Source organism: Helobdella robusta (assembly GCF_000326865.2).
Source record: "Helobdella robusta unplaced genomic scaffold HELROscaffold_60, whole genome shotgun sequence".
NCBI lineage: Eukaryota > Metazoa > Annelida > Clitellata > Rhynchobdellida > Glossiphoniidae > Helobdella > Helobdella robusta.
This window is the reverse complement of record NW_008705331.1, coordinates 313462-340276: the sequence shown is the minus strand read 5'-3', so window position 1 is coordinate 340276 and position 26815 is coordinate 313462. Positions and strand designations below refer to the sequence as shown.

Genomic DNA, 26815 nt, shown 5'->3' with positions numbered 1-26815 from the left:
ACACAGTCACGTGGATGATGATGTCATCTTGAAAACTCACTCAGACGTTAAAGAGTTGAGAAATAAAAACATCATTAAGGCCGTTGTTGAAAACGTGACTCATTGCCGCAACTGCAGCAATAGTAACTGCAACTACCACAACTGCACCAACAGCAACTGCAACTACCACAACTGCAACTACCACAACTGCAACTACCACAACTGCAACAACAGCAACTGCAACTACCACAACTGCAACTACCACAACTGCAACTACCACAACTGCAACAACAGCAACTGCAACTACCACAACTGCAACAACAGCAACTGCAACTACCACAACTGCAACTACCACAACTGCAACAATAGCAACGTCGGTGAAGTCATCAATGAAATTGCCAACGGGAAGTTTTTAAAAATTTGCTTCAGTGCCTTTCAGAGGCATATAAAAGAACTAAACGTGAAATTGATGAGGATGGTGATGAGGAGAATGAGGATGGTCGTCGAAAATTGGGCCTTCAATAAAGTGGACGACGTAATGAAGGAAGTCGCAACCGATTTCTGTTATAAAGCCATCTACCAATTAAATACGAAGCAAGAAATATTCCTGGCTCATGAACAGACGCATGCCATGTTTTGTCAACAAGACAGGCAACAACGAGACAAACAGCAACAACAAGATAGGCAACAACAACGAGACAAACAGCAACAACAAGACAGGCAACAACAACGAGACAAACAACAACAACAACAAGATGGGCAACAACAACGAGACGAACAGCAACAACAGCGAGACAAGCAACAGCCTCTATGTGCACATCTTGATCAGAAAAATAGAAAGCAACTAAATACGCCACAAAATCAACAACAATGTGAACAACAACAAAGAAATAACCAACAACAACAATCAAAACAACAAAAACTCGACTCGCACATTTGTTGCACCGACAGTAGTTTCGATTTTGATCGATTTATAGACAGTAAGAATTTTTTTAATATTAGCTCTAGGATTTCATATTTAGCAAGATATTTTTTTCAGATGGTATAAAATGATGATTAAGATGATTAAAATAAGGAAGATGATGTCGAAATTGATTGAAATGTTGATGAAAATAATGTCTATTAAAAAATTTACAATATTGTAACGAGACTGACTTTGAAGAATGTTGCTAGAGCAGGTAATGTTGTTTGGATGATTTTGAATGAATGTCAGTTTGGATCAAAATTTTCAAAATTTCGAATTAGTTCTCGCAATTTGAAAAATTTAATATTTACTGTACAACGTTTATTCGTTTTTTAATTCAACTTATTTGTTATATTTTTAATTCAAATAATTTTGTTAAATTTCGTAAAATGAAGCAAATTAGTTACTGGAATCATATTTTTTAAATGTAAAAAAGTTATGCGTTAATTCAAGATCTAAAAACTAACTTGTTTGTTTAATAAATTTTAACTAGAATGTTGTTTAATTAAGATGTTGTCTCAATAAAATCTCTGCAGATATAAAAGCCTTGAGTTTGCTGCTTGTTGCAGACTCCAGAACAACCTCAACAAGTGCTCCATCAAACAACAACAACTCTTCAACGTCGTCGAAAAGCAAGCACATCAACAACAACAACAGCGACAACTACAACAAGCGAAACCACAATTTCAAACTAGCTTCGAGTTTTTTCAAACAGCCACGCAACAACAACAACTTGCAGAAGAATCAATCGAACATGAAACCAATAAGTTCACCGACGCTGGACAGAATGCACCCAACACGAACCAACATGGATTCCGGCAAACTGCCAGCCAAACAGAGTTCCGTTCCCATGCGAACGAGCAAAAAACGTTCGACACCAACACGACGAACCCCTCCCACTTGGAAGCCCCTGCCCGCCATTAAAGAGGTGGACGTCAGCAAGTCACCCGCCGAATCCCTGAAGCCACTGGATCAACGAGTGTCGTCGTTTCTCAGGAGAGAGAAGTTATCTCCCTCTCCGTTGCAGTTGGAACGGCGCGCAAGTGAACAGCAGCAGCAGCAGCATAAACACGACGACGCCCATGGACATCACTCGTTTGAAAAGTTGAGAGAGAACACGACAACCGTCAACATGCTGACAGGCGCCGCTGACACACCTGCAGAGAAGCATTCACCGAACAATCTCTACACGACGTACACGCGACGTATATCTTCACCTAAAACCGAACATCACTACCCACATCAAGATCATCGTCTTGAACAAAACTCGCCACTGCACCATCATCAACCCCACCATCCCTTCTACAAACAGCACAAGCAACCTCAACACAGTCCCAACATCCACCAGCACATCAAACGACAACAACTGAAACAACAACGACACCGTGCTGAGTCGTCGCCAAAACGTCATCAAAGACACTCGCAGCAGCAACAACAGCCTTTATCAATGCAGCAACAACTACAGAAGCAACAACTACAGCAGAAACACTTGAATCAACAACTGCAGCAGTTAAACCGTCATGAACACCAAAAATATCTCCCATCATTTCAACAGCAACCGATGTATTATACAGCCGCACCGCCGGTTCAACAACCATTCACTCAAGATGGAGTACCCTTACTCCAACTGCCACCAACCAACTTCAGCACATCCCCCGACACGTTGCCCTTCACGAGGACTTCCTCCCGACATCTCTACACCAACGAGTTCTCTCCAGCCGACACGTCTTTCCAACAAGACCAACAACTACTTGAACAGCAACGACAGCAGAACAACTTCTCAGGGTTCGACTCTCAACAACGCAGGAGAAGGCACTTTAACCTTTTCTCATTTGATAGCGACGTGGAGCAAAGGGGATGGCTTCAAACTGTTGAGAGCGACTTATGCCCTCCAAAATTCCAAAGGATTTGTCTCTTCACGTCCATACTGCTCCTAACACTTGCGATGAACATTTTCATTCTGATATGCGGCGACGAGCACATATACAGGGAGGCAGTGTACGTCTGGATGAATAGTCTTCTGTTGTGTCTCTTCATTCACGTGGTCTTCGGTGAGGTCATCAAGTGCATTGCCATTGCCTTCGTCTGGACGTACCTGAATAACGATTTACTCATGTGATTGCTGGTCAGTTGCTGGTCAGTTGCTGGTCAGTTGCTGGTCAGTTGCTGGTCAGTTGCTGGTCAGTTGCTGGTCGTTGCGGGGATAATAAGATAAGATAGAAGATACTCTCCAGAAATACACAAAACACACACGTAATGAGGATTGGTGATGATAATTGTGATGACGATTGTGATGAATAAGACGATGACGGATTGGGGAAAATGTTGTCGACATGTCTATTAGCAATAATATTATAACATCACTTTCTTACAAAAAATTGCGAATATGTCTCTTTGCGTTAATACGCACACACTCCACACACACACACACACACACACACATATATATATATATATATATATATACACACACACGTACCCGCACACATGCACACACACACACAGACAGGAAAAAGAAGGCAGCTAGCCAGCCAACCAGCCATCAATCAGTCATTATATTTTCCATCAAAATAATTGCCTCGGGTTTTGTTTACTTTCTACAAATTTATTATTTCATATACATACTATTATTTGTTCGTTTACTTTTTATTTTGTTTTTTTTTAATAATTTTTTTCTAGTTTATTACTGAATAAGGAATATGTCTTAGCGGACATAGTAACTTTATTCATGAGAAAAATTGTTACATTGTAATTGAAGTTTTACAATTTACACACAAACACACACACATACAAATACACACTGACATACACCTAAATACACAAACACCCTCATACACACAAACATACACACAGACAGACAAACACAAACATGTAAATGTATACGAAAATGTTTTACGTATGTGTGGCCGCTTTGTGATATTATAATATAATAATAATTAATAATAATAAGAATTAATAATATTATTATAATTTTGTTTATAGAGCGATGCTAATGAATAATATTGGCCATACCTTCAGATAATTACAAAACCAATAACTTCATTTCATTTAATTAGGCCGGTAAACTTGCACTGCTAATGGGTCACATGGTTTTGATATACTTCTGTACAATCAAAAAGCACTCAACATTATGTAGCCATGAATTGAAAATTATGTTAATTTGATAAAAAAATCTATAGAGTTGATTATTTATTAGCTAATATATCATATATATGGCCATTATTATAATGTGAATTAACTATGGATGTCGAAAATGTATGTAAAACTGAATTTAACGTTGAAAGAGTTTATTGTTTTAAATTTTGAAGTTTTTTTCAACCTTGGTTTAATCAGTTTTTAGTTATTTCTTCACAATTTCATAGATAAAGGTTTTATGTTAGTTAGGTTTCAGGTGAGATTCAATGGAAGTTTTATGAAAAAAAATTGTTACTACTTAAATTTTGTGAAAAATTTACATTAAGAATGTACAACAATGACAATTCAGCAAAAAAATTAAATAATATCAAACACTCATATAGAATAGCGTTTAATGGCAAATCATTTTCTCTATATTTAAAATTTTAAAAAAGTAATGCATGATTTTATAACTGAAACCTCTCGTTTCAAATTAACTACATCGTTACTAAAAAATATTTGTTCTAAGACTAAAGAAAAACTAATCAATAGAATCATAATAAAATAACGAAACAAAACACGCAACCAGCAACACGCAACCAGCAACACGAGCGAATTGATTCAATTAGTGCCACGTGAGAAGATTACAATTTGAAAACACGTTGCGTAGTGTTAATAATGTTGTAACAATCATGGTATCATTAATCACTTTTAATTAAAGCTGATATAAACAACACACACACAGACACACATAGATACACACACGCACACACACACATAGAAATAAATATAATAGTGAACTAATAATGGAATGCATGTTGTTATATGAAATGTGAAATTTAAATTATTAACAAGACGAAATAAAACTATGAAATCAATTCTGATCCTAAAAATTTAAATATTATTAAAAAATCTAAGTTGATAATAATGAATTAATCAAGAAGGTGAAAAAATCAAAAAGCCAAAACACAAAAGCTCACAAAGTTATTCAACCCTATTCATTTTTTAAATCCTGAAATAGCTTAAAACGAAATTTTTAAATAAAAAAACCTCCCAAAAATTTCGATTTTAACAGATCGTCATTTCAACACACACACCAGACACACACACACAGAAATCCACACAAATAACACGCATACACACACGCACGCACATACAAATCCACACCAATAACACACACACACACAAATAACACACACGTACCCCATACACACACACACTATACAGACACACACACATATACATACACACACTTCACATGATGCATATCGATTGGTGTTTACTTGATGTTTTCATATATTTCAGTGCTGTTTAGAATATAATATAAAAATTATTTCAACTTAATTTTTTAGGAATTTAGCGGTTATGTTCGAAAATCGCCAAAAAACTTTCAAACAAAAATAAACAATAAACAAACAATCACATAAACAAGCAACACACCACAGTCGAACAAACATACAAATTCCACTTACAAACATAAAAACATACATACAAACAAACACATACAAACAACAAAACTTACGTCTTTTGACCAATAATATTTGGCTTAACCAAATTGCTGCCAAGATTCGGATCAATGTTACTATATAGTGCCACATTGTTGTTGTTGCTACCGCTGTTGTAACTTTTCTCAGTGGCTGGCTTTGCTTTTTTCATCTGCGAGTTGTGAAAAACGCATTTTATTAAAAAAAAATAATAAAATCAAATCAACAGAATTAAGCGAAACGTTTGAGTATATTTCGATGCGGTATTCTGAAAATTAAATTTTAGAGATTTGTTTGAAAATTTTTTGATAACATATACACGCACGCACACACACACAACACACACACGCACGCACACACGCACACACACATACACAAACACACAAAATGAATTTTAACGTACGTTATATTTAGTAACGTAAAGAAGCACGGCTTTGTACACGAACGTGTATTGCTTCTCCGTTTGCACCAATCCCGCCCGCTGATTTCGAATATCCATCAGGAGTTTTGGAATGTCTATGATGCAGCCCAATCCTGGAAAAGTTTTATTTTGTTTGGCGTGTTTCTGTGTCGTCGTCGTTGTTGTTGTTGTTTGGCAGGTAGTTGTTGTTTGTGTAGTTGGCTAGTTGTTGTTGCTGCTGTTGTGGATGTTGTTGGTGCATCTTGCAACAACATCATTGCAACATCATCCAAACAAGACAACAACACACAACTTCAAAATCAATATCAATTTACAACAACAACAACATCAGCAATAGCAACAACAACAACAACAACATCAATTTACATCCTCAACAACGACAACAACACCATCAATTTACAACAACAACAGCAACAACAACAACACCATCATTTTACAACAACAGCAACAACAACAACAACATCAATTTACATCAACAACATGAAGACACCTTCCCGATGTATTTGGTTGATGATGAGGTCAATGAGTATAAATGTACCTGTCCTCCCTATGCCGGCACTGTTGTTAAAAATTTCAAAACGAAATCACAAAATGAAAGTTGATGTGTTTCTTTTGGAAATTTACTCATAAGAAACTGTTCTATATTTCATTTGGGAGATAATTTCCCCTTTCTGAAAACAATCTAAAAGTTTGCTACATAAATTTTGCAAATGTTTACCGGAAAATATTTCAAAATAAAGCAAAAAAATGCTACACCAACCTGCAATGAATAAGCCAGGGGGAGGATTGATTATTTTGCGATATCTTACCCGCCTGCCTGTTGATCTCCAACACAAACTCCACCACCCCAGTGGCATCTTTGGGAGTGCACTTGTCGGGCCATTTACGGTGATGGTACTGGTAAACTGTTCGTTTTTGCTGGTAGGTTATGTTGGATGGTGTTGTTGGTGGTGTTGTTGTTGATGTGGGTGTTAGGTCTGTTGTTGTTGTTGTTGATGTTGGCGTTGTTGGAAAAAATAGTGTTGCTTTTGTTGTTGGTGTCGTTGTTGAAGAAGATGGTGCTGGTTTTGCTGTTGGTTTTGCTGCTGTTGTTGTTGATGTTGGATAATGTTATTGGTGTTGGCTGTTTGGCTGGCGTTGCATGTTATTGTTGTCGATACAAATGTTGCAAAATCTGTGCGGTCTCGATAAAGGAAAGATATAAAACATGTAAAAAAAAGTTAATAACACAAAACAAACGTTATTATGGAACAGCGTGAACACACGCAAAGTGTAGTCTTTGTAGTCAGTAGACGATTCTGTGGTAACCGATAGTGGTCCTTTGTACAGGTCGACCATTAGAGGTTCCGCTGTTTCTGACCAATACAAAAAGCATTTGTTCTGTTGAGGTTGAAGTTTTGTTGAAATAATATAACCCAATTACAATTTTTATAATTTAAATTGAAAATATTATATACATTTTCAAGTTTATTTTGCATTTTATTGCGCAAGACAGTCTGTTCATTCAATCATTCATCCAGTCAACCAACCAACCTGCCAAAAAGCCAACCAACTAACAAATCAATCATCCAACCAACCAACAAACCAATCAACAAACCAATCATTCAACCAACCAACCAGCCAACCAATCAACAAACCAATCATCCAACCAACCAATCATCCAACCAACCAACCAACCAACCAGCCAACCTTTCCGTTTTCAATCAGTTCAGTAGTCATGACGATGATGTTGACATTTTCTTGCCAGACCATGTTCCAAAAATCATGAATGGTCACCTTGACACAGCCCTGACAGGCTATGTAACTTTTGTGGATGTGTGGTAGTGTCTGTCTGGCCTACACAACAAAAAATGGTTCCTTAACTTTATTATTATATTTTAATTATATTAATAAATGTGATCAAATATTTCAGAGTGTCCCCCCAAACCAACATTAATGTAGTTAGCGTTAATGTAATCAGAGCCTGGTTCAGACGGGTTGACGTTCAGTAACTTTACCCTCGTATCATCATCTGAAATTTAAAAATTTATTTACAAAATCATTATTCTATTAACTTATTTTAAAATGATTTTTTATTTATTTGAATTTTACTGCCGCGTTCTCTTTGAAACATCGTTCTCATCGGTATGATGACGCTAATTCTAACGATGGTAAAAATAATAAGAATTATGATGGTGATATACTTGATACAATTATATAATAATAGTGATAAATATATGTTAACAATTTCTGTCACTAATTACGTATAGTTTTTGCTGTTATAACTTATAATAATTATAATATAATTATAATAATGTTTAACGGCAATTATGAATTGAGATCTCCTTGAAAGTCGAAAGATAATTTGCTAGACTACGTCTTGTCTCAGTGAACATTCCCTCTATTATTAAAATAATAATTATAACAATAATAATAATAATAATAGAAACAATAATAGCAGTTATAATTATCATTTTTATTTCTGTCTTAGTAAAAAACCTCCGTCCCAAAACCAGGAGTCTGGTGCTATGTTGATAAAATGAAATTGTTCCAATCTTAGCATTTGTTTATAAGCTAGCTGGCAACTTGATTGACTCTTAATTAATATATTAATTAATAAATTGATTATAATAATACAATTTAATATCACCTATATATTATAATATTTAAGTAGGTATAGATTGATCAAGCATATATTAATTAATTACCTAACTTATTACGGAAAAAACGGGAAATTTTGTTAATAAAATGAATTTGATGATTGTATTAATTGTTAGTTTAAAAATTAACAAGCTGTTTATATTTAATCGGTATCGTAAAATATATAGCTAGATTGAATGAAAAACTTGTAAAATTTTTGAGTAAGAGATTTATTTAAATAAAAGAACAAATAAATAAAAAAACAATAAGAGAAATGGGGATAATGTGCAAATTTTTTCCAATTAAACGATCAACAATCTAAAAAAATTAATTTTGTTTGAGTTTACTAACAAGGCAGTATATTTCTGTAGCGGTTTTTAACTTTATTCTCGGGTGCGTAGCCGGCTGTCATCGGTTTGTTGCTCGCCTCGTTGTGCTCCATCGTCTGCACATGCTATTTCGATTGTTTTTGGGTTATTTTTTGGAGATATGTCACATTATTATTGAATTTTTTTAATTTTTAAATAAAAATCAAAAGTTTTGGCCGGTTTAAAAATGAATATTTTTAAATCAAAAAAACCTCAAATTCCTCCCAAAACCCGTTCCTCTTTTTGTCTCTGTCGTCAAATTCCTTTTCAAGTTCTGCAATCTTGGATTCCAGGTTTTGGATTGCAGTCGCGCCAGCTACACAAGACTGATATGGTAATTAATTTATTAATCTATTCATTGTTTGCTTATGTATTCGTTTGCGATTTTATTAATCATTCATGATATGCATTGTACATTACCTTTCCTCGATGAAATTATTTCAGTATATATATAATCTAGTCATTAATGTTTATTACTTTATAAAAAATAAAAAAAAAAAAAAAAAAAAAAACTTCAGCAACCTTTCATGTTTGTTTATTTCATGTTTGTTTAGAAATTTAAAAAAATTGAAAACATTTCTTGAAAAACCTTCTGCAGCCTAAAAGAGTAATTGTTGTTTTTCTTAAACATGACGACCAAATCGTGAGTACGATAGTAGTCTACGAGTTCTGTCAGCGACGGGAAGCAATTCAATCCATCTCCAATACTGTACAATCCTTTCTGGAGTCGTGAATGCAACAGGGATAAATTATTCTGATTCTAATTTATTTCATCAAATAATTTTTTTTTTATTTTATTTAAAAAAAAGAAACTTTGTTAAGAGAGAAAAGAATTATTCACACCTTCTTGCTGATGATGACGTGAATAACATCGTGATCCTTGTTTAGATAGCAAAGTACGAACTGGCCAGATTTTTTGGAACTTTCGCGAATGAGAAAAGAGCCTTCTTTCTTCAAGTTCTTCAACATAACTTCCGATTCTGTACATGTCAAGTTTGCGTGAAACCACCTATGAAAGACGAAAAGTTATTTGTACAACTCATTTTAGTCAAAAAAAAGTCTAAACAATCATGTTTGTTTAGTTTCATGTATGAAAATATTCGATTTCAGCCAACAACTTAACCTTTCCCCGCGATATTTTTGCGCGGGAAGTGGATTTTCAAGATGAATAACTTTTCCGTTACTTTCCCTCAGATTTCCTCTACCTAATCCATTCACGTAGTAATCTATCAGCTGTGGTAAACTGGCAAACTGTTCCCCGCCGTAGAGGTCAATGAAGTCGTCGGTCTGTTGAATTTTGATGTGGATCACTTCGTCATTTCTTCTGACTGACAGTGTGAGATGATCTGCACTGGATGAACTTGGTCGGATGAGGAAGCTGCCATCTCTGCCCTCCGTCATCAGAAGTTCTGAAGCCTCAACTCCAGTGATGTTCCGATGGATGCACTTTAACCTTATATTTAAATTTTAGTTTGTATCTTAATGTAGCATTTGCTAACATGATCTAAATTCTTGTACAATTAGTTTGAGTAAATTTCACGTTTATATTGTTTCATTTGTTAACATTTAAGCTGCAATACAAAAAATGTTGACGCAAATCTACGAAAGTGAAATATAATTAATGTTAATTAACGTAAAGACAAGCCAAAATTTTACAAAGCTGTCACTCGAAGTTTTGATTATTTTTGTTTAAAATGACAAAACTTAAAGAAAATTTATGGTTAAAAAACACATATTTTGGAAAATCAAACAATGATTTAATTATTTATTCGTAGAGGTTAACTCCTAAAAGTTCTTCATCACCACGCAAATTCTAGCAAAGTAGAAAGAAACCAAAAAATGATTACGCTAATCAATAAACTTCTCACATTATCACTTTATACAGAGCACCAGGCTTAACTTTATAGATCGAGTTAGTTTGATTTGCCTAGCTAGCATTTGGTTTACAACATACTCAGTGGTGATTCAACCGTTTATGGTACAGAATTTCTATAACAAATAAACTGTACTGACCTAACCTATACAAAGAAAACAACGGGCGAACACATGGCTAGAAGATAAAAAAAAGTTTGTTTCCAACGTTTAGTTGTTTTTAATTAGATTATTACACACAGGCAAGTCGCTTTACCCATATCATTTAATGTGTTAAGTAGCGAATTCGAACATTTTTGTAAATGTTGATCCCATTTTTTTCTAAACTCCGGTTAAACTGTCAGTATTATCTCAAATACGGTACAAATTTAGTCATTGATTTCTGCACGGTCGTTTGATAATTTTTTATTGAAATGCTGACCAAAAAATATTTGAATAATTACGTTTCCGTTTTTAATAAAAAACAATAACCCGAAATAACACAATTTTTTTTCATGCTGTGAGGAATGAACAAGTGTCACATTGATAACGGTAAACAACTTTGGAAACTAACGCTTGTGATGACATGATCTGTATAGAGCTATAGGATGGAAATAAGCACTAATATGCTGCAGTCTAAATATATGCAGTACTGTCTATTATATCTTGGATGGGTCAACCGATATTCATTTTATTTTAAAATAACTGTCACTTGAATATAAAGACAAACTAAAAGTCAATGAACTTTCAACTAGTAAACAAACTTTATTAAAAAAAATTAGTTTGAATGTTAACAACGGCAATTGTAATAATTATTCCCCGACAATTAAATATTTCAATTTACTTTAATATTTAAGCTTAATTAGCCATTATCTGCCTTGATATTATTAACAACAGCAGTTAAACTTCCTACTTCGCTTAATACGCTTGTAACGTAAATTAAACAATACGTGATGTGTGTGAGTTGCTTGTTTGATCAGCACTAAAAACATATTTAATTACTACTATATATGGCATACATTAATGATGGTGAATCACATTTGAGCTGATATATATTAGTGCAATTTGTATATATAACATATTGATGTGTTTATATATGACAAGCATACATAAATTATAATAATATTATATAATAATTATTATATATCATATGTATATATACATACATATCGATAGATATACAACTAATTGTTCTACAATGTGTGCCATATAAACTGGCAATCTAAACCAGCCTGAACAATGGACTTCAGGCTGGTTTAGATTGCCAGACAGACTTCAACTTATATACACACACACACACACACATACACATACACACACACATACACACAAATATCTTACGTCAAACTCGATAAAAAATCATAGTTCAATAAGAAAATTATATAGTTAAGTGGTGTGCAAACAGCGTAATAAAAATATGATACAAAGGGAAATCGAGGCATGCCTGAACCTCAAAGTTCTTAACAATGCCGATGCTTTTTTGAAATTCTTGTCCAGTACGATACAGATATTAAGGATATTTAGACCAGAATGGAACGTTTAGATTATTGTAAGACTACCTAAAAAACTTGTTTGACTATTATTACAACGACTAAAATCTTGCAGGCAAATAACAAACCATTACAGTCTCTTTGCGAAGTTTTAACTCGAGAAGAAAATGAAATTTTGTGTTGGTCAGAAAGAAATGAATGAACGAACGACGTTATTGCCTTTACATGGGCACACTAACTGAATGTTAAATACGAACAGTCTTGAATTTGTTCCAACATTTTGACACCGATATTATAAGTTTTTTCCACTTCATCATCAATTATAGTTAGCTGTCGACCTCAATGAAATAAGATTGTTTTTCTTTATCAATACTTAATATGAACGAGTTAGAATAAAATCCTTTTAAAATAAAACGAAATCTATAAATATATAAGAAAATAATACAAATAAAACAAGAAGCAATTAGATATCACAGTTTTCTCGCACTGATTTGAAAATTTTCTTGGAATTCTCAGCTAAAATAAAAAAAAACGAAAAATTCAAAAGTTATCCAAAAAAACTGAAATTAATTTAGTCACGAAACTAATTGTGAAACTTGAAAATTAAAATAATTGTGAAACATTAATGAAATCATCCCGTCACAAAAGCAACCTTTAACGTGGCAAACTTCGGCATCCAGTCCTATACTTAGCAGGAAATCCAGCCAGAGAATTTGCTTGGAGGATAATTTATCACCAGGACCTTTCACTTCCGCAAACTTTTTAGAAGAAAAATTTTAGACAAGTAAAAGATTTTCGTGTTAGATGATGTAAAATGCAGTAAATTTAAAGCACATGAGATGCAAAAAAAATTATTTCTCAGACCTAAAATCTAAAAAAGTGGAAACCTAATTTCCACCTTGACACGGCGTTGGGAGGGATTCCAGACGATAAGATCAGGCACTCCCCCAGTGACGTACCTCATGTTTTGAGCCATCCTCATGAATATGCTGGACAACTTCTCGGGCCCAATACTTCTTACAAGACCCTGTGCAAATGTGCATTAGTGGGAAAATTTATCTATCGCAATAACAAGGTGTTGTATACACAAGTTGGCTGGCTTCATTCGTTGCTTATTATTTTTATCCGTTCGTGTTCGTTCGTTTGTTTGTTTGTTCAATCATTTATTACTTTCAAAAAAGCACACAAAAAAGATAATACAAACAACACAAGTTTATCTGCAAATGATTATCTAATTGATCTTGAGTTGTGTACTCATCATCATATGACCTACCTTGACATGTTCCACGCCAGTGAACAGTTCCCAGTTAATCCAGGCACATATCACTCCATAATTATCCGACCAACATTTTTCTAACATTTCATCCAGTTCCTAAATGGGGCACATAGATAAAAAAATATTATCACCATGTAACTGGTGAGAGCAACAATTCCTAAGAAAAAAAATAGAGTTGTAAAACCTCCAACAAAACATCATGATGAGCGGAGATCTCTGAATTTGAACACGGTCACTGGATAAGAAAGCTAGGTAATGCTTTCAACTATTTTGACATTTCACCACCACTACCACCACCGCCACGAAATAGAGCATGATAAAACATCCAAATCAGAACCAATCATCTAGATATTTAAACAAGACACCCAATACATCGAAATAAAACAACACAAAGTAGCAGAACATCGCAAATATTAGCCACCTCTTCAGAAGCATGGGATATCCACTGATACCTTTTATGAAATTTTTCCTTTCGTTTTGGGTAGAAATCATGTGACCTGAAATCTAGGGGGGCCATTTGGAAGTTGTCGTAGAAGACGTCAGGTATCGACGACATGAAAACAACATCCCACGACAGCAGCATGAATAGTGTCGTTAATGTTATCCCCTCTCCATGTATACCTGGATATTTTGAAATATCATCATTAAGTCAGCCACCATTTTCACCATAGTACCATCCTTATATCCATCAACATAAAATAATAATCGGTAAACAACTCCTCCACTCATATTACCGACAAGATCATCACCAAATTATCATGAAAGCACAGCAGACCTTCTGGGTAGCCGATAGTAGCATAGTAATCAAGGGCAACTTGTTCCACCCTACCTGCAGTCATCATGACGTCATCGTTCTCACCACCCCCGCCACCCTGGACGACCCACATAGAGGGCGCCACAGCGTTAACTTTGAAGAGTTGCTGCCCTGTTGTTGTGACCTGAAATATGAAATAAAAAAAATTAAAATTAGAGCATTTTAAGCTTGTAGTAGTAATTTTACTTGGATCGTTTTGCCAAAATCAAAAATGAAAGTTAATTCTCAAAAATGTAATTCACGTCTGCATACATGAAACAAACAAAAAATACAAAGTAAGATAATTAAAAGTTGAACCAGAAAAGTTTCTAACATTGAGAGGGGCCTGTATGAAGTTCATAACATCAATCGCTATCATCTCACGCATACTTTCTTGAGACCCCTCAGCAAGCTTCTTACTTTTGGACGCAAGAATTTTTTTTGCTCGGTGCAGTAGGTCCAATCGGTGGCCCACCTTCACCCAGGGGTCATTGAGGGCCTCCTTTATGTAATCCAGTGCCTACAAAAAATTACGATTAATGATTTTAGTTACAACTTTAAAATGTTTTTTATGTGGTGAATCATGATGATTAAATTACAAAGGTTCAAAATTTCTTTAGAAGTCTAAAACATCCTAAATCTTTTAACAAACTAATTAACCGGCTTTTTACATTAACAAAAACTAAGTAAATATCTATACATTCTCCTCATTCACATTATCCACAGCCAACCAACCTTTGTAGGGTTTTTCAGATGAAAATCCAAATTAAGAGTAATTCTATCAAACCAACGACCCCTATAATCTAAATGATAAACTTCCTGGTTCAACAGCTGGCTCAGCAGTTTAACGGCATCCTCATAACGCTTGAGGAACTGGAGAAGACTGACTGCCTTGTTTAGGATTCTGATGTATGCCGAAGATGCTGTGTAGCATCTTAAGAAGGCCGGGAGGGCTCTGTTGTGCCTGAAAAATTTTTTTTTTTATTACACATCATTATTTTAATTATTAAAATTTATTATATTATTATAAACTAAATAAATTATTTTATATATAAATATCAGAATAAATTATTTAAATTAATTCTTAAAATCTCGAATTCAAAAAATTTTTTGAAATAAGCTGATGCACTCAGAAGATACAATGGAGATTAGCATGGCAATCCTAGGTTTGACATTGAAAATTGAAATTATTACTAAAAACTAAAATATGCTTATAATACATTACAAATTAAGTATTAAATCTAAATTATCAAAAAATCTGACTTTGTAACAATCTCATCATTCAATGAATAGTCTTCAAATCTGTGTCTAATATCTGTATACACTTTTAGAGCATCTTCATAGCTTTTTTTCTCCATTTTGTGCCAAAATGTCGACTCGTGTTCTAGAATCTCTTCATACCTTTAACAAATAAAATCAGAATAGAACAAAATTTTAAAAAAATATATCATGTTATAACAGTTAATATAACATAGGGTTATTATACAAGCTATATAAATAAAACAAGCATTACAAAATGTAAACTGTATTTTAATCAAGTATAAGAATAATTTATGAAGTAAAAATGAATATAAAACAATGATGATCGAAACTGAAGTTAATAACTCTCATAAAAAAATCATTTGATACAATATAAAATCGAAATTTCGAAATTTAATCAGAATACCTAATTTTAATATATTATCATAATAACAAATGTATTGAACATACATTAACAAAACACACGCACACACACACACGCGCGCGCACAAACACACTACACACACAAACATGCACACACACACACAAACTCATATACTAACATGATCAAATCATTCTTAGATTGAAACAATTTTGTAGTCCTGTTGATGTTATAATCAGGGTATTTTACCTTTCCATTGGACGTTTGTAGCATTTGGAAACTGAATAGATTAAAATAATGTGAATAATTTTAAAACCATTTATTGAAAATTTAACTAGAATTTAAATTTTTTAAAATCAATCTGATAAAAAATGATCTTTAAACAACGAGAATTATTTTAAGAACAACGCTAAACCAAAAAAAAAATTAAAAAAAACTGAAAAGCTATGTTACCAACATCATCTGTTGGGCAGATAAATCATCATCGGAAAGAGTGTTGTTGAGTGAAGAGAGAATGAGAATCCTCATAAAAGTTGACCTCCTGACCTTATTCAACTTATAACAATGCCCCAATATTGATTTGGCTCTGTGTAAAAACAATAAAAACAAACATAATTTATGAGACTTTCCATTGGCTTTCGATAAAATACTTATGACACCAAATTATTTAGAAATCTGTCATGGCAAAACATAGATGAAAACTATAAATGAATGACTTAGTACAACCAAGTAAACCTTAATAGAACAACATTTGGCAAGCTATCATCACCAACAGCAGTTCTTTTGAAAAAATTTTTAATTGAATTTGTCTTGGAATGATTAATAATGGCGGCAATCAAATCACTTTTTGACGACACTGCATCCAGTCTCAAAGATTTGCATAAGGATTTCAATTCAGGTGCAAGTAGACATTTCAAAACTGTATTTAAATCTGTCAGCTTTGTCACTGAAAAAGAAAACAGTCAATTTTTCTAAACAAAATGCTCATACAAATTCTTAAATCTTAAAATGAAATGTACCATCATCAATGAGACCCAGCAAGACTAATGAGTCTAACACATCTATCAAGTTTTCACTGATGTCATTGTATTTTATTTGATCCAGTCTTAACCAACAAAACTTACGAAGGTACAACCTCGTGAAGAGTTTCTGTTGGGGAACTGTACGTGAATGTAGCAACAAAATACAAATAAAAATAAATTTTAAAATTAAATAGAAGTAAACATAAAAATGTTAGCGAACTAAACATACTAGTTAATTTATGAAGGAACAAATTTACAGTTTCTCTGTCGCTTTCATCAAAAAGATGTGAATGAAATGCATCACCCATTGTTGTTACAATCATCATTTTGAAGTTTTCAATGTAGTATGGTAATGTATTTGAATCTAACTTCAATGGAGTTGTGATGTTATTATTATTATGATCACTAAGTTTTATTGGACACATTGTTAATGCAGAAGATGGTGTAATGGAAGTTTCTAAAGTTGATGTGGTAGATAATGATGATTTGGTTAAAGTTAAAGGAGTAACATCACCTATGGACGACTGATTATTCTTGGTGCATGAATTTGCACCAGTGGTATTAAATTCTGACTCATTCAACTCACTAAACAGTGAATCATCATCCTTTATGAAGTCTTCAAAAGAGGTATCAAGTGATGTGCTTTCATTCAAATCACAATTTTTATTTTTCATATCATCACTAGCCAATCCAGCTTTAACAGCAGAAGTACTGCCAGCAGTTGCAACAGTAACATCATCTCCACAACAATCCTTGGTTGGTGATTGTTGCATTGCTATTCTTGTTGAACAAAATGCCTCATCAACTTTGTCACAGTTATTTCTGCTAAATGAACCTGATGATGTCATCATGGTCACACACTGAAGGTCTGATGATGTCACGCATGGAAGGTCTGATGAAGTCACACACGGAAGGTTTGGTGGTGATAAATCCGTAGTCCCACTGACATCAAACATGGCGTCCCATCTTCGCTGCTGCAGTGCGAACAAATCTCCCAGCGGTTTGTAGCAACACTGACGGCTCTTTTTACTAATGAAATCAAGACGGACGGCCGGGTTACTACTGCAACTGCTGCTGCTACTGATTGGCACCTCATTAGATTTTTGCCTTTTCAACCTCCGAAAAGTGTTTTTTGATTTGTACATCATTCAATCACACATATTTATATTTTTACCTAAAAAAAGCACCGAGCTAGGATCGAAAACTTGTTTTGTTTTTCGAGGCAAATTAAATTTAAAAATTGTACTTTTAAACGCAAGTTTTAAAAGTGACGATAAGTTTGGATAAGAAATTTTAATAACAACGGGGCAAAACCGTTTTATAAAAAATCCCAAAACCGTATACTTAGAGTACCGGAAAAATTTGGCAAATCAGGAATTCCGTTCTTAAGTTCTTACAAATTAGCCTTCACATCAACGTCTCATAGATTAATGTAGGTTTTTATTAACGTTGTAAGTTAATCAATGCAATTTCCAGTTAATTGTCAATCAAATTCACATATGCTCATGTGTTAGTTATCGATTTGTGATAGGATTTGCGTTATCACATTATTACGTTACATTAATTGCATTAGTTCCAGCATTTTTATATAAATAGCAAAAAATAGCAAACCTATGATAGGTACTACAGTCAGAGATTTGCGCAATTAACATTGGAACCATGTCAGTGCCCAGTAACAAAGCAAGACATTGCACTTCTACTTATCATCTGAGCCCACAAATTTAGGTTTAATGACCAAACAGTTGATAAGTGGTTTATAACAGCGTAGTTCGCTAACAGAAGAAGAGAGGCCTTGAGGGAAAGGAATTGTCACGTGCCGTTTACTGAAGCATGTTCGTTGCATGTCCTATGGCGAGCTCTACCGAATTCAATTTGTATGAATTCCTTGCACGCGTCCACACATGCCTTCACAAACATCAACAAAAAAGCAATCACAGTGTCGTCGAGTATGACGTCCTGGCAGAGACGTAGTCTAATAATGGAGAAATTTCAAAATATGACCAGCCCATATTAAAAATATTGTAAAATCAAAAATTTTTATTTTGGATAAGCGTGTGTAAACAAATCCGATGCAAGCTAATTTTGGCGAGCACTTTGTTTCAAAAATTATCTGTGTATTGTCACGAATAAAAGGCGGAAATAAACATCAACGGAGTGTATCGATCGCACTTACCTTAAGTAAATAGACACTGAATTTGCATCATGACTGTCCTTATAAGCTCGCTGTTCATCACTTTGCAAGATAGTTTACATTTTCAAAGTTTATTCGAAATAAAACTGCTAGGTTTTGAATAAATCGCTTCAATTTTCAAGATGTTTTCATCAACATGAATGTTTCAGATATCAGAAAATTATTTGTAGTAAACACTAATGAGATTTTAGAAAGTGCTAGGCGAATTGGTGCAAAAATAAATTTGAATAAGGAAGAAATTGTAAATTCATCAAATTTAGTGGTTCCTATGGACGAATCATCTCTTGCGAACAAGACGAATGCCGAAAGAAGATATTCTTCTTATTCCAACTACCTGAGAAGCGACAGATACTTGCAAAATACTCGCACCAGCGTCAGCGACGACAGTTACATATTGGAGAGGAAGTTGTTTGAATCAATGGATGCTCTGTCAGTTATCGGGTTGGTTGAAATTTTTTTGAAACTTTTCAAATTAGCATAATTTGAATTTATTTGGAATATACAAATAACATCATAGCATCGCTCTATCTTACAATTTAATTCGACTCAGAGTCAGACATTGTTTCGATACGAACCGGACTTTTGCCAACCGAATCATTTGGAGCATTCTCGTTCTATTCAGTGTGTCTGTGGCTGTCTACCAAATTTACGACCGCGTCAACATGTACCTCCAACTTCCGACGTCAACCGAAGTTAGTGTCGTCTCAGCAAAAATGTTGAACTTTCCACAAGTGACCGTGTGCAACAACAATTACATCAAACTCTCTGCTGCCAGAGAGAAAGGTTACATTACGATCTAATTTAGGACAATTTAGGATAAAATCTCATTCGCATGAAAGTTGACTTTTGCCGATGCAATTTATTTCATCAAGTTGTTCATGCACCCAGGTTTGGTCGAATATTTCAAGCAGTTCATGCCCCCATTTAGCTACGGACGACGCAATAAGAGTGTAGAGGGTTTCAACGTCCATAAGGAGACGAACGAATCAAAATTTATCGAGAACAGACTATTCCTATCTCATGGCCTGGAACAGATAAAAATGGTAATTTAAATAAATTTTTTATTTTATTAAATTAATTTTATTATGTTCTATTATTTAGCGTTAAATGCTTGACGTTAATAAATTTACATGAATTTTGTTAAACAGTCGCGTTTCATTTTATATGCACGCGTATCGTTGAATTAAAAAATAAGCCATTATACTTTTAAGCCTATTGTTTTGACGATGACTGCTTAATTAACGTGTCAGTTTAACAATAGCAAATAGAAAAATAAGTTTCGCAATTGAAAAATTGAAGTTTAACCGTTAAAATGTGTCTAATTGTCAACAAATTCAGTGCCTCTGGAACCACGATCGCTGTCCAAACAACACAATAACCACAAGATTCACCAATTATGGCCATTGTCTCTACCTCGATTCCAGTATGTTATTTATTAAACTAGTTTCAATGGTAGCACAAATGATTTCAACATTTTCAGTTTTATAATAAAAATTTTTAGATAGATTTTCAAATAAAATTTCGTATTTTAGAAAACTTGTTTTAATGGCGAACATCAAATCATTTAGGAAAGTTGAATCTTACAATAACACGATCCGGAGCAACACACGGACTTATCTTGTTGTTGAATGCCAGTCAAACCGAGTATTTCATCCAACATTCTGGAACAGTGGGATATACGGTTAAAAAACTTTACACGACAGCTTATTAACAATCATATGATATCACAATTAGACGCGATGGTTTAATGGTTATGATTCTTGGCACAGCTGTTTCATTGACTGGATTCGAACGCAGAGATCACCGCCCGCACCTAGGTCACAAATACCTCTGTCACAATCACCTATATCACAAGCATTTATGTGTGAAGTGTTAATTTATCCTTATTCACAGGCGCCTTTTTTGTTTGTTGTTGATACGTACCACTGAAATACACTAAGAGAGAGTTTTAAAAAAATGCCACGTATATAATGATTGGTAAAAATTTTTATTTAAAAATTGTTTACAAAGTACACGGTCCAATAAATTTTGTCTACTATTAAACATGTTCGTCAGGTTCTACTGCATGAACCAGATGAACCACCACGGGTGGAAGAACTGGGGTTCAAGGTCAATTTGGGCGTAGGAACCAATGTGGCAGTTTCCCTTAAAAATGTTAGTTCTTCTCGAGTTGTTTAAATACAGTTTCGTGTCAAATAAATTGCTATGGTTTTGTTTCTAATTCCAATCAAAACACGAATTTTGAATTTAATTAACGACATAGTCTTTCAATTATACAAATTTAGCGGGTGCTTGTTATTTTTAAAAATATTCAAATATTAAAATTTGTACTGAAAGATACTCTGATTAGTGAAATACTTTTTAATTATTTATTGATGCATTACTAGATCACGAGACAAAACAAGCCCGTTGGAGTCTGTTCTGACAGGCGCGGCTACCATCCTGTCAACTGCGAATACAAATGCATTGCAGCTGACATTGTTAAGAAATGCAAATGTAGACCTATCTATATTGAAGGTGATTGTTTGGGAAAATGTTCTTTCATGTTTAATATTTATTTTGAAATTAACACGTAAAAATTTAATTTCAAAAATGATTTAATTTGAAAGAATTGAATCTTTCAAAAAATATTTCTCCATCGCAGCCATTTCTAACGAATCAATCTGTGATTATCACGAAGAAAGTTCTTGCGCGAATCTCGTGGTTGATCAATTTTACGACAGGCGATCCAGCGGCTCAGCTGGCTGCACCTGCCCTCCCCTCTGCTCTGAGATCAAATACCACCCATCTGTCACTGGTGCATCTCTCAGCAAGAGTTTCATGAAAGCCCTACCTTCAGCGAGTCGAAACAACAAAACCTTTTCAGAGGTAACATACGATACAACCATGCTGACGATTTACATCAGCAGTTTGGAATACACGCACGTCAACACGGACGTCAACTACTCGTTTATGGCACTATTAAGCGATCTGGGAGGTGCACTCGGGCTTTTGTTAGGCGCTACTTTTTTGACTTTCCTAGAGGCCTTAGAATTGATTTACGATTTGGTTTTGTATGCCAGAGTTAAGAAGAAAATGGCCGATGCAGCTAAAAATAATAACCACAAAGTTGTTGAAAATAGTGATTTAGCGTTCTGACTAATGTTAACCGGCTTGATAAAAGTTATAACTTTAAATCTGTTAAGTTCTAGTTACGATGCAAGTTTTGAATGTGAGATTATACAAATAGTTAACTACTGGAGCATTTTAAACATTATTATTATGTTAAATTATTATACTCAAGCTTCAAATGTAACGTATACATGAAAATATTTTTAACGATCGGAAGTATGTGATCTTAATATTTTAAAGAATTAAACTCATGTTTGCATTTATTATACGCATGTTTGTAATTTCATCGTTTAATATTATGATGACAGCAAAGAAAATTTTTCATTATTTTACAGTTTTAAAATTAATTTTCAAAATGTAACCCAAAGTAGCACATTACGCTCTCTCGTAACGAATGCTTTATAATTTTCGTGTTTTGATTGGTTTTAAATTGATGACAGTTAAGTTTAATAAACTATATTGATAAATTGAAAAATACTGTCAATATTTTTAACACACATATATGTCACACGCAATAAAATGACAAGTAGTCCATGAAATGATTTTTTCTACGCCAAAATATCTTTTCCATCACAAACTAAATTCATTGAAAAATAAGAAGACATATTGAAAAAGAGCTATATTTAATAAAAAGCCATGTAAATAAAAATTAATTTAGAAGAATGCAATCATGTAGAAAGCAAACAAAGGCAGACCTATCGTCAAGGCGATGTTTAAGAGTAAGTACGCTCTTCAGATTCAATAACAAATAATTATTTCTAGGCACTGACAAGATTGAAGCTAGATTAAAGATTAGATTGAAGATTATTTTTCGACTTGAGACACATTTTTCATCGGAATATGAGCATTTTGAGAGTGAAAAATTTATTCTTAGTAGAACATGCGGCGAAAACAGGCTCGACGACGCAACTACACCACAGTAACTCGACTAGCGAATTGATATCAAACATTTCCACACGTAAGCCGCCGTCTTCTCCGATCACAGTAACAATTTCGACTATTTATTTTTACATTTTTTAATTAATCTTAAAAAATGTGGTTTTTTATAATTTTTTAGCATATTTGTCGCTGTAAAAATGATGACTATCGCCATTTGGAGCGCAAGTTATTAGAATCGATAGATTCATTATCCGTAATTGGGTATGTCGATGAACTTATTTTAGAGGTTACCAACCAAATAATTTTCACCATTTCGCAATAACTTAACCAGATTCAGGCACTGCATTGATGTGAATCGTACATCATCCAGCAGAATTCTATGGTCCATTCTTGTTCTATTCAGTGTCGGATTTGCGATCTACCAATGTTACGAACGCATAGAAACCTATTTTAATTACCCAACGTCTACTGAGATCAGCGTCGTCTCATCGAAGGTCATGAACTTTCCACAAATTACCGTCTGTAATAACAATTACATCAAACTGTCAGCCGCAACTGAAGCAGGTAGGTGAAAAATTTATCTTCTTAGAAAATCTAACTTTATTAATCTTTTTTTTATGTTTAGTCCATAAGGTATATAAACTTCGGAAGAGTGTATATGACCTTAATCCTTTTTTATAATTATAGTGCATTATTTTTAGTAATTTTTAAAAATAAATTTATTTCCATTACAGGATTAGTGAAATATTTTAAAAAATTTATGTGGCCGTATGAGACGGAACCACTAAGCAAGAAGATGAGTGGAACTGTGGGAAGCATGCCACAGGAAGGGGACAACGAGAAACTTGTTGGAATGAGAAAGATGTTGTCGCCTGGATTAGATCAGATCGTTAAAGTGACCATTGAGATCACAAAAATTTAATTAAAACTGATTTAAAATCAAAATCATGTTTTCTTATAACTCACAAAATTTAACAAATAATTTTTTGAAAATTGTACCTTTGTTTAAAAAAATTTCTTTACATTCTTAGTGCTTGTGGAATAATCACATCTGTCCAAGAGACATGATTACGACTAGGTTCACCAACTATGGACGATGTCTTTTTCTTGATTCAAGTACATTATTCTCTCTATTGCAGTTCAACTACTTTGATGAAAAGAAAGAACAAAATAAAATAACAATTCGATCGTTTAGAAAAGTTGAATTTGACGGTATGGAGGCCAGGCTCAAAGCAAGGGCTTCTGCTTATCTTGAACGCCAATCAATCCGATTATTTCATCCAACAAACCGAAGCAGTTGGGTTCACGGTAAGACAAAAACATTTGTTCAAAACAATTTCTGACTCGATCAACAACTTACAAAATTATTATTTTGAAGTTATGAGCAACTGAACGAAGCGACGTTACGAAATTTGTATGCAACATAAAAAAACTTATTACTTTCAAATATACAACCCATCTACGAGTGTTATATACAAAAAGTCACCTGCATGGATCGGATCGTTAAACATTAGGCTGCCAAATTATTAAAAATATTGTTAAATGTATAATTGAAATTAATGTTAGAAATCATTTCGGTACCTATCAGGTTTTGGTCCACGAACCAGAGGAGCCACCGCGAATGGAGGAGCTTGGTTTCATGATTAACACCGGCGAAGAAATAGATGTGGCTGTATCCGTCACCAAAGTAAATTTTCATCTTTTCGTCTATTTATGATCGATTTTTATATTTTTATCTAAAATTTCTACTTGGCGTAATGGCTTTAAAGAGCGTTACTTTTTAATTTTGGAGTTTAAACTGTTTACACAAAGTATAACATTAAAAAATCGATTATAAGATCACAAAATGCAACCCGACTGGTTCATGTTCTAGCGATCCAACGTACCATCAATTGAAATGTGAATGGAGGTGCATTACAAAGAAAATTGTAAAGTGGTGCAACTGCAGACCCATCTACATGGAAGGTTCATGCGTTCTTACTCCATACGTTAAATTAAATCAACCTAAAAATTTAAAAACCAACACTTATTCATCCTAATTTGAATTTTGCAAAAAAATTGTCCACAAAAGTAGCAATCGCTAACGAGCCAATATGTGATTATTTCAACGAGGAATCCTGTGCCAACCACATCATAGATGACTTCTACGAAATGAACTCCAACGGCTCTTTGGAATGTCCATGTCCACTTCCCTGCAACCAGATAAACTACCAACCATCTGTCACTGGATCAGCACTGAGCGAGAATTTTATTGACGCCTTGAAACATGTCTCCGAAACGAACATAACACGCAACTCAACCATTTTGAAAATTTACCTGAGCAGTCTACAGTACACGCACATAAACACTGTCTTGAGATACAGCTTCATGGCCCTATTAAGCGATCTAGGAGGAGCTCTGGGTCTCTTGTTGGGTGCCACTTTTCTAACTGTTTTGGAAGTTGTTGAATTAGTTTATGATTTTTTCTTATTTATTAAATTTAAAAAAAAGTGTCCATTTGCACGTCATTTTTGATAAAGTCAATGAAACTAAGATATTTCAAAGTTCTTTCCGAAATGCTTTAAACAAAACTATGAAACCTGCGTGGTGTTTCGTATGTAAATGTTCATGATGATTTTTATGTACTGAACTGATAAACGCTGATGCTAAACAGCAATCATAGATTACGTTAGTGATTTTGAACTTGTAATTTCATAATTCTCGTGTGCAATAAATTACCATTATTTGAACTACATACATATTTGAACAATTCTTAACAAAAGTTTACCGATTCAGTGTACCAACAGCAAACTTCCCAATCTCCAAAGATTTGTCTTAAATGGATAATAATTTTGAAAAAGTTGTTTGTCATTTATTTTCTATACGAACGTTGTCGCATTATTTAGGAATAAAAAAATTATTTGCAGATAGAGCAAACAAAAGCACTAACTAGTTAAAGAGATAAAAAAAACTGTTTATACGATCCAGTTAATGGAAACGAATTGGTAAGTGGTATTCCATTATATGTAGCAGTGACACTAATCTTAAAATGCCCGTTCATGTAACTCCGAGTCACCGGGAGCAAGCACTTAATGTTAATTCAAATTATATTATAATTTCATTTAGTGATTCGTTGATGTCGATATTTTGCGTGAACCAAAAAATTAGCGGTAGAACGAATCACTAAGCATTTTTTTGTGATAGAATGAAATCGCAATAATTCCCTAGTACCAAATATTTCAGTTTCATGTTGATTATAAATGATTAAAGAGACTTGGAATTATTTATTAATTCATTGATTGAATTAATTAATCAATTAGTTAATTAATTATGTCAAATAAATTATTCGCGATTAAATTTCATTCAAATTAGACCTAACTAATTGGTTGTATAAATTATGTTTGCTGAATTTTTTGAATCAAATTTTTGATTCAATGAATAAATAATTTTTTTTATTTCCATATTACGCGTACCTGAATCTGATTTTATTGACTGTTGTAATGCTCAAATCTTTGCTAATCACGATGCACTGATATCATTCACAGTTGTAGTGCTCTTAGTGAATGGAGTTTTTGTGCTACTAAGTGCTTTAAATATCCACATTCGATAGCGAGATTATTTAAAGAATTGTTGCTAGGTACCATGACGAACTC

The 26815-nt window shown here is 33.8% G+C and overlaps 3 protein-coding genes across 3 annotated transcripts; 1 reads left to right on the top strand and 2 right to left on the bottom strand.

Annotated features, from left to right (window-relative positions):
• Positions 1–5935: 5935 nt before the first annotated feature.
• HELRODRAFT_87671 (hypothetical protein) lies at positions 5936–10392 on the bottom strand (the record flags this gene model as incomplete). Its single annotated transcript, XM_009029507.1, has 11 exons — positions 5936–6075; positions 6453–6520; positions 6723–6880; positions 7193–7342; positions 7652–7798; positions 7894–7973; positions 8933–9026; positions 9162–9275; positions 9539–9709; positions 9811–9958; positions 10073–10392. Coding segments are annotated over 11 exons (1590 nt in total), but the record flags the coding sequence as incomplete, so codon positions are not given.
• Positions 10393–12580: 2188 nt separating this feature from the next.
• Positions 12581–18147, bottom strand: HELRODRAFT_193827 (hypothetical protein; the record flags this gene model as incomplete). The annotated part of the gene is made up of 14 exons (XM_009029562.1): positions 12581–12806; positions 12943–13048; positions 13189–13317; positions 13564–13662; positions 13988–14187; positions 14342–14504; positions 14694–14879; positions 15095–15323; positions 15623–15760; positions 16162–16260; positions 16438–16566; positions 16716–16926; positions 17000–17140; positions 17232–18147. The coding sequence occupies 14 exons, from the start codon at positions 18145–18147 to the stop codon at positions 12754–12756; spliced, it is 2799 nt and encodes a 932-aa protein (XP_009027810.1). The 3' UTR covers positions 12581–12753.
• A 1182-nt stretch (positions 18148–19329) lies between these two features.
• HELRODRAFT_180238 (hypothetical protein) lies at positions 19330–25697 on the top strand (the record flags this gene model as incomplete). The annotated part of the gene is made up of 16 exons (XM_009029561.1): positions 19330–19634; positions 19744–19976; positions 20082–20236; positions 20532–20616; positions 20762–20862; positions 21249–21347; positions 21581–21710; positions 21838–22301; positions 23362–23444; positions 23515–23747; positions 23918–24078; positions 24215–24299; positions 24379–24491; positions 24772–24870; positions 25022–25148; positions 25255–25697. The coding sequence occupies 16 exons, from the start codon at positions 19330–19332 to the stop codon at positions 25695–25697; spliced, it is 2916 nt and encodes a 971-aa protein (XP_009027809.1).
• Positions 25698–26815: the final 1118 nt, after the last annotated feature.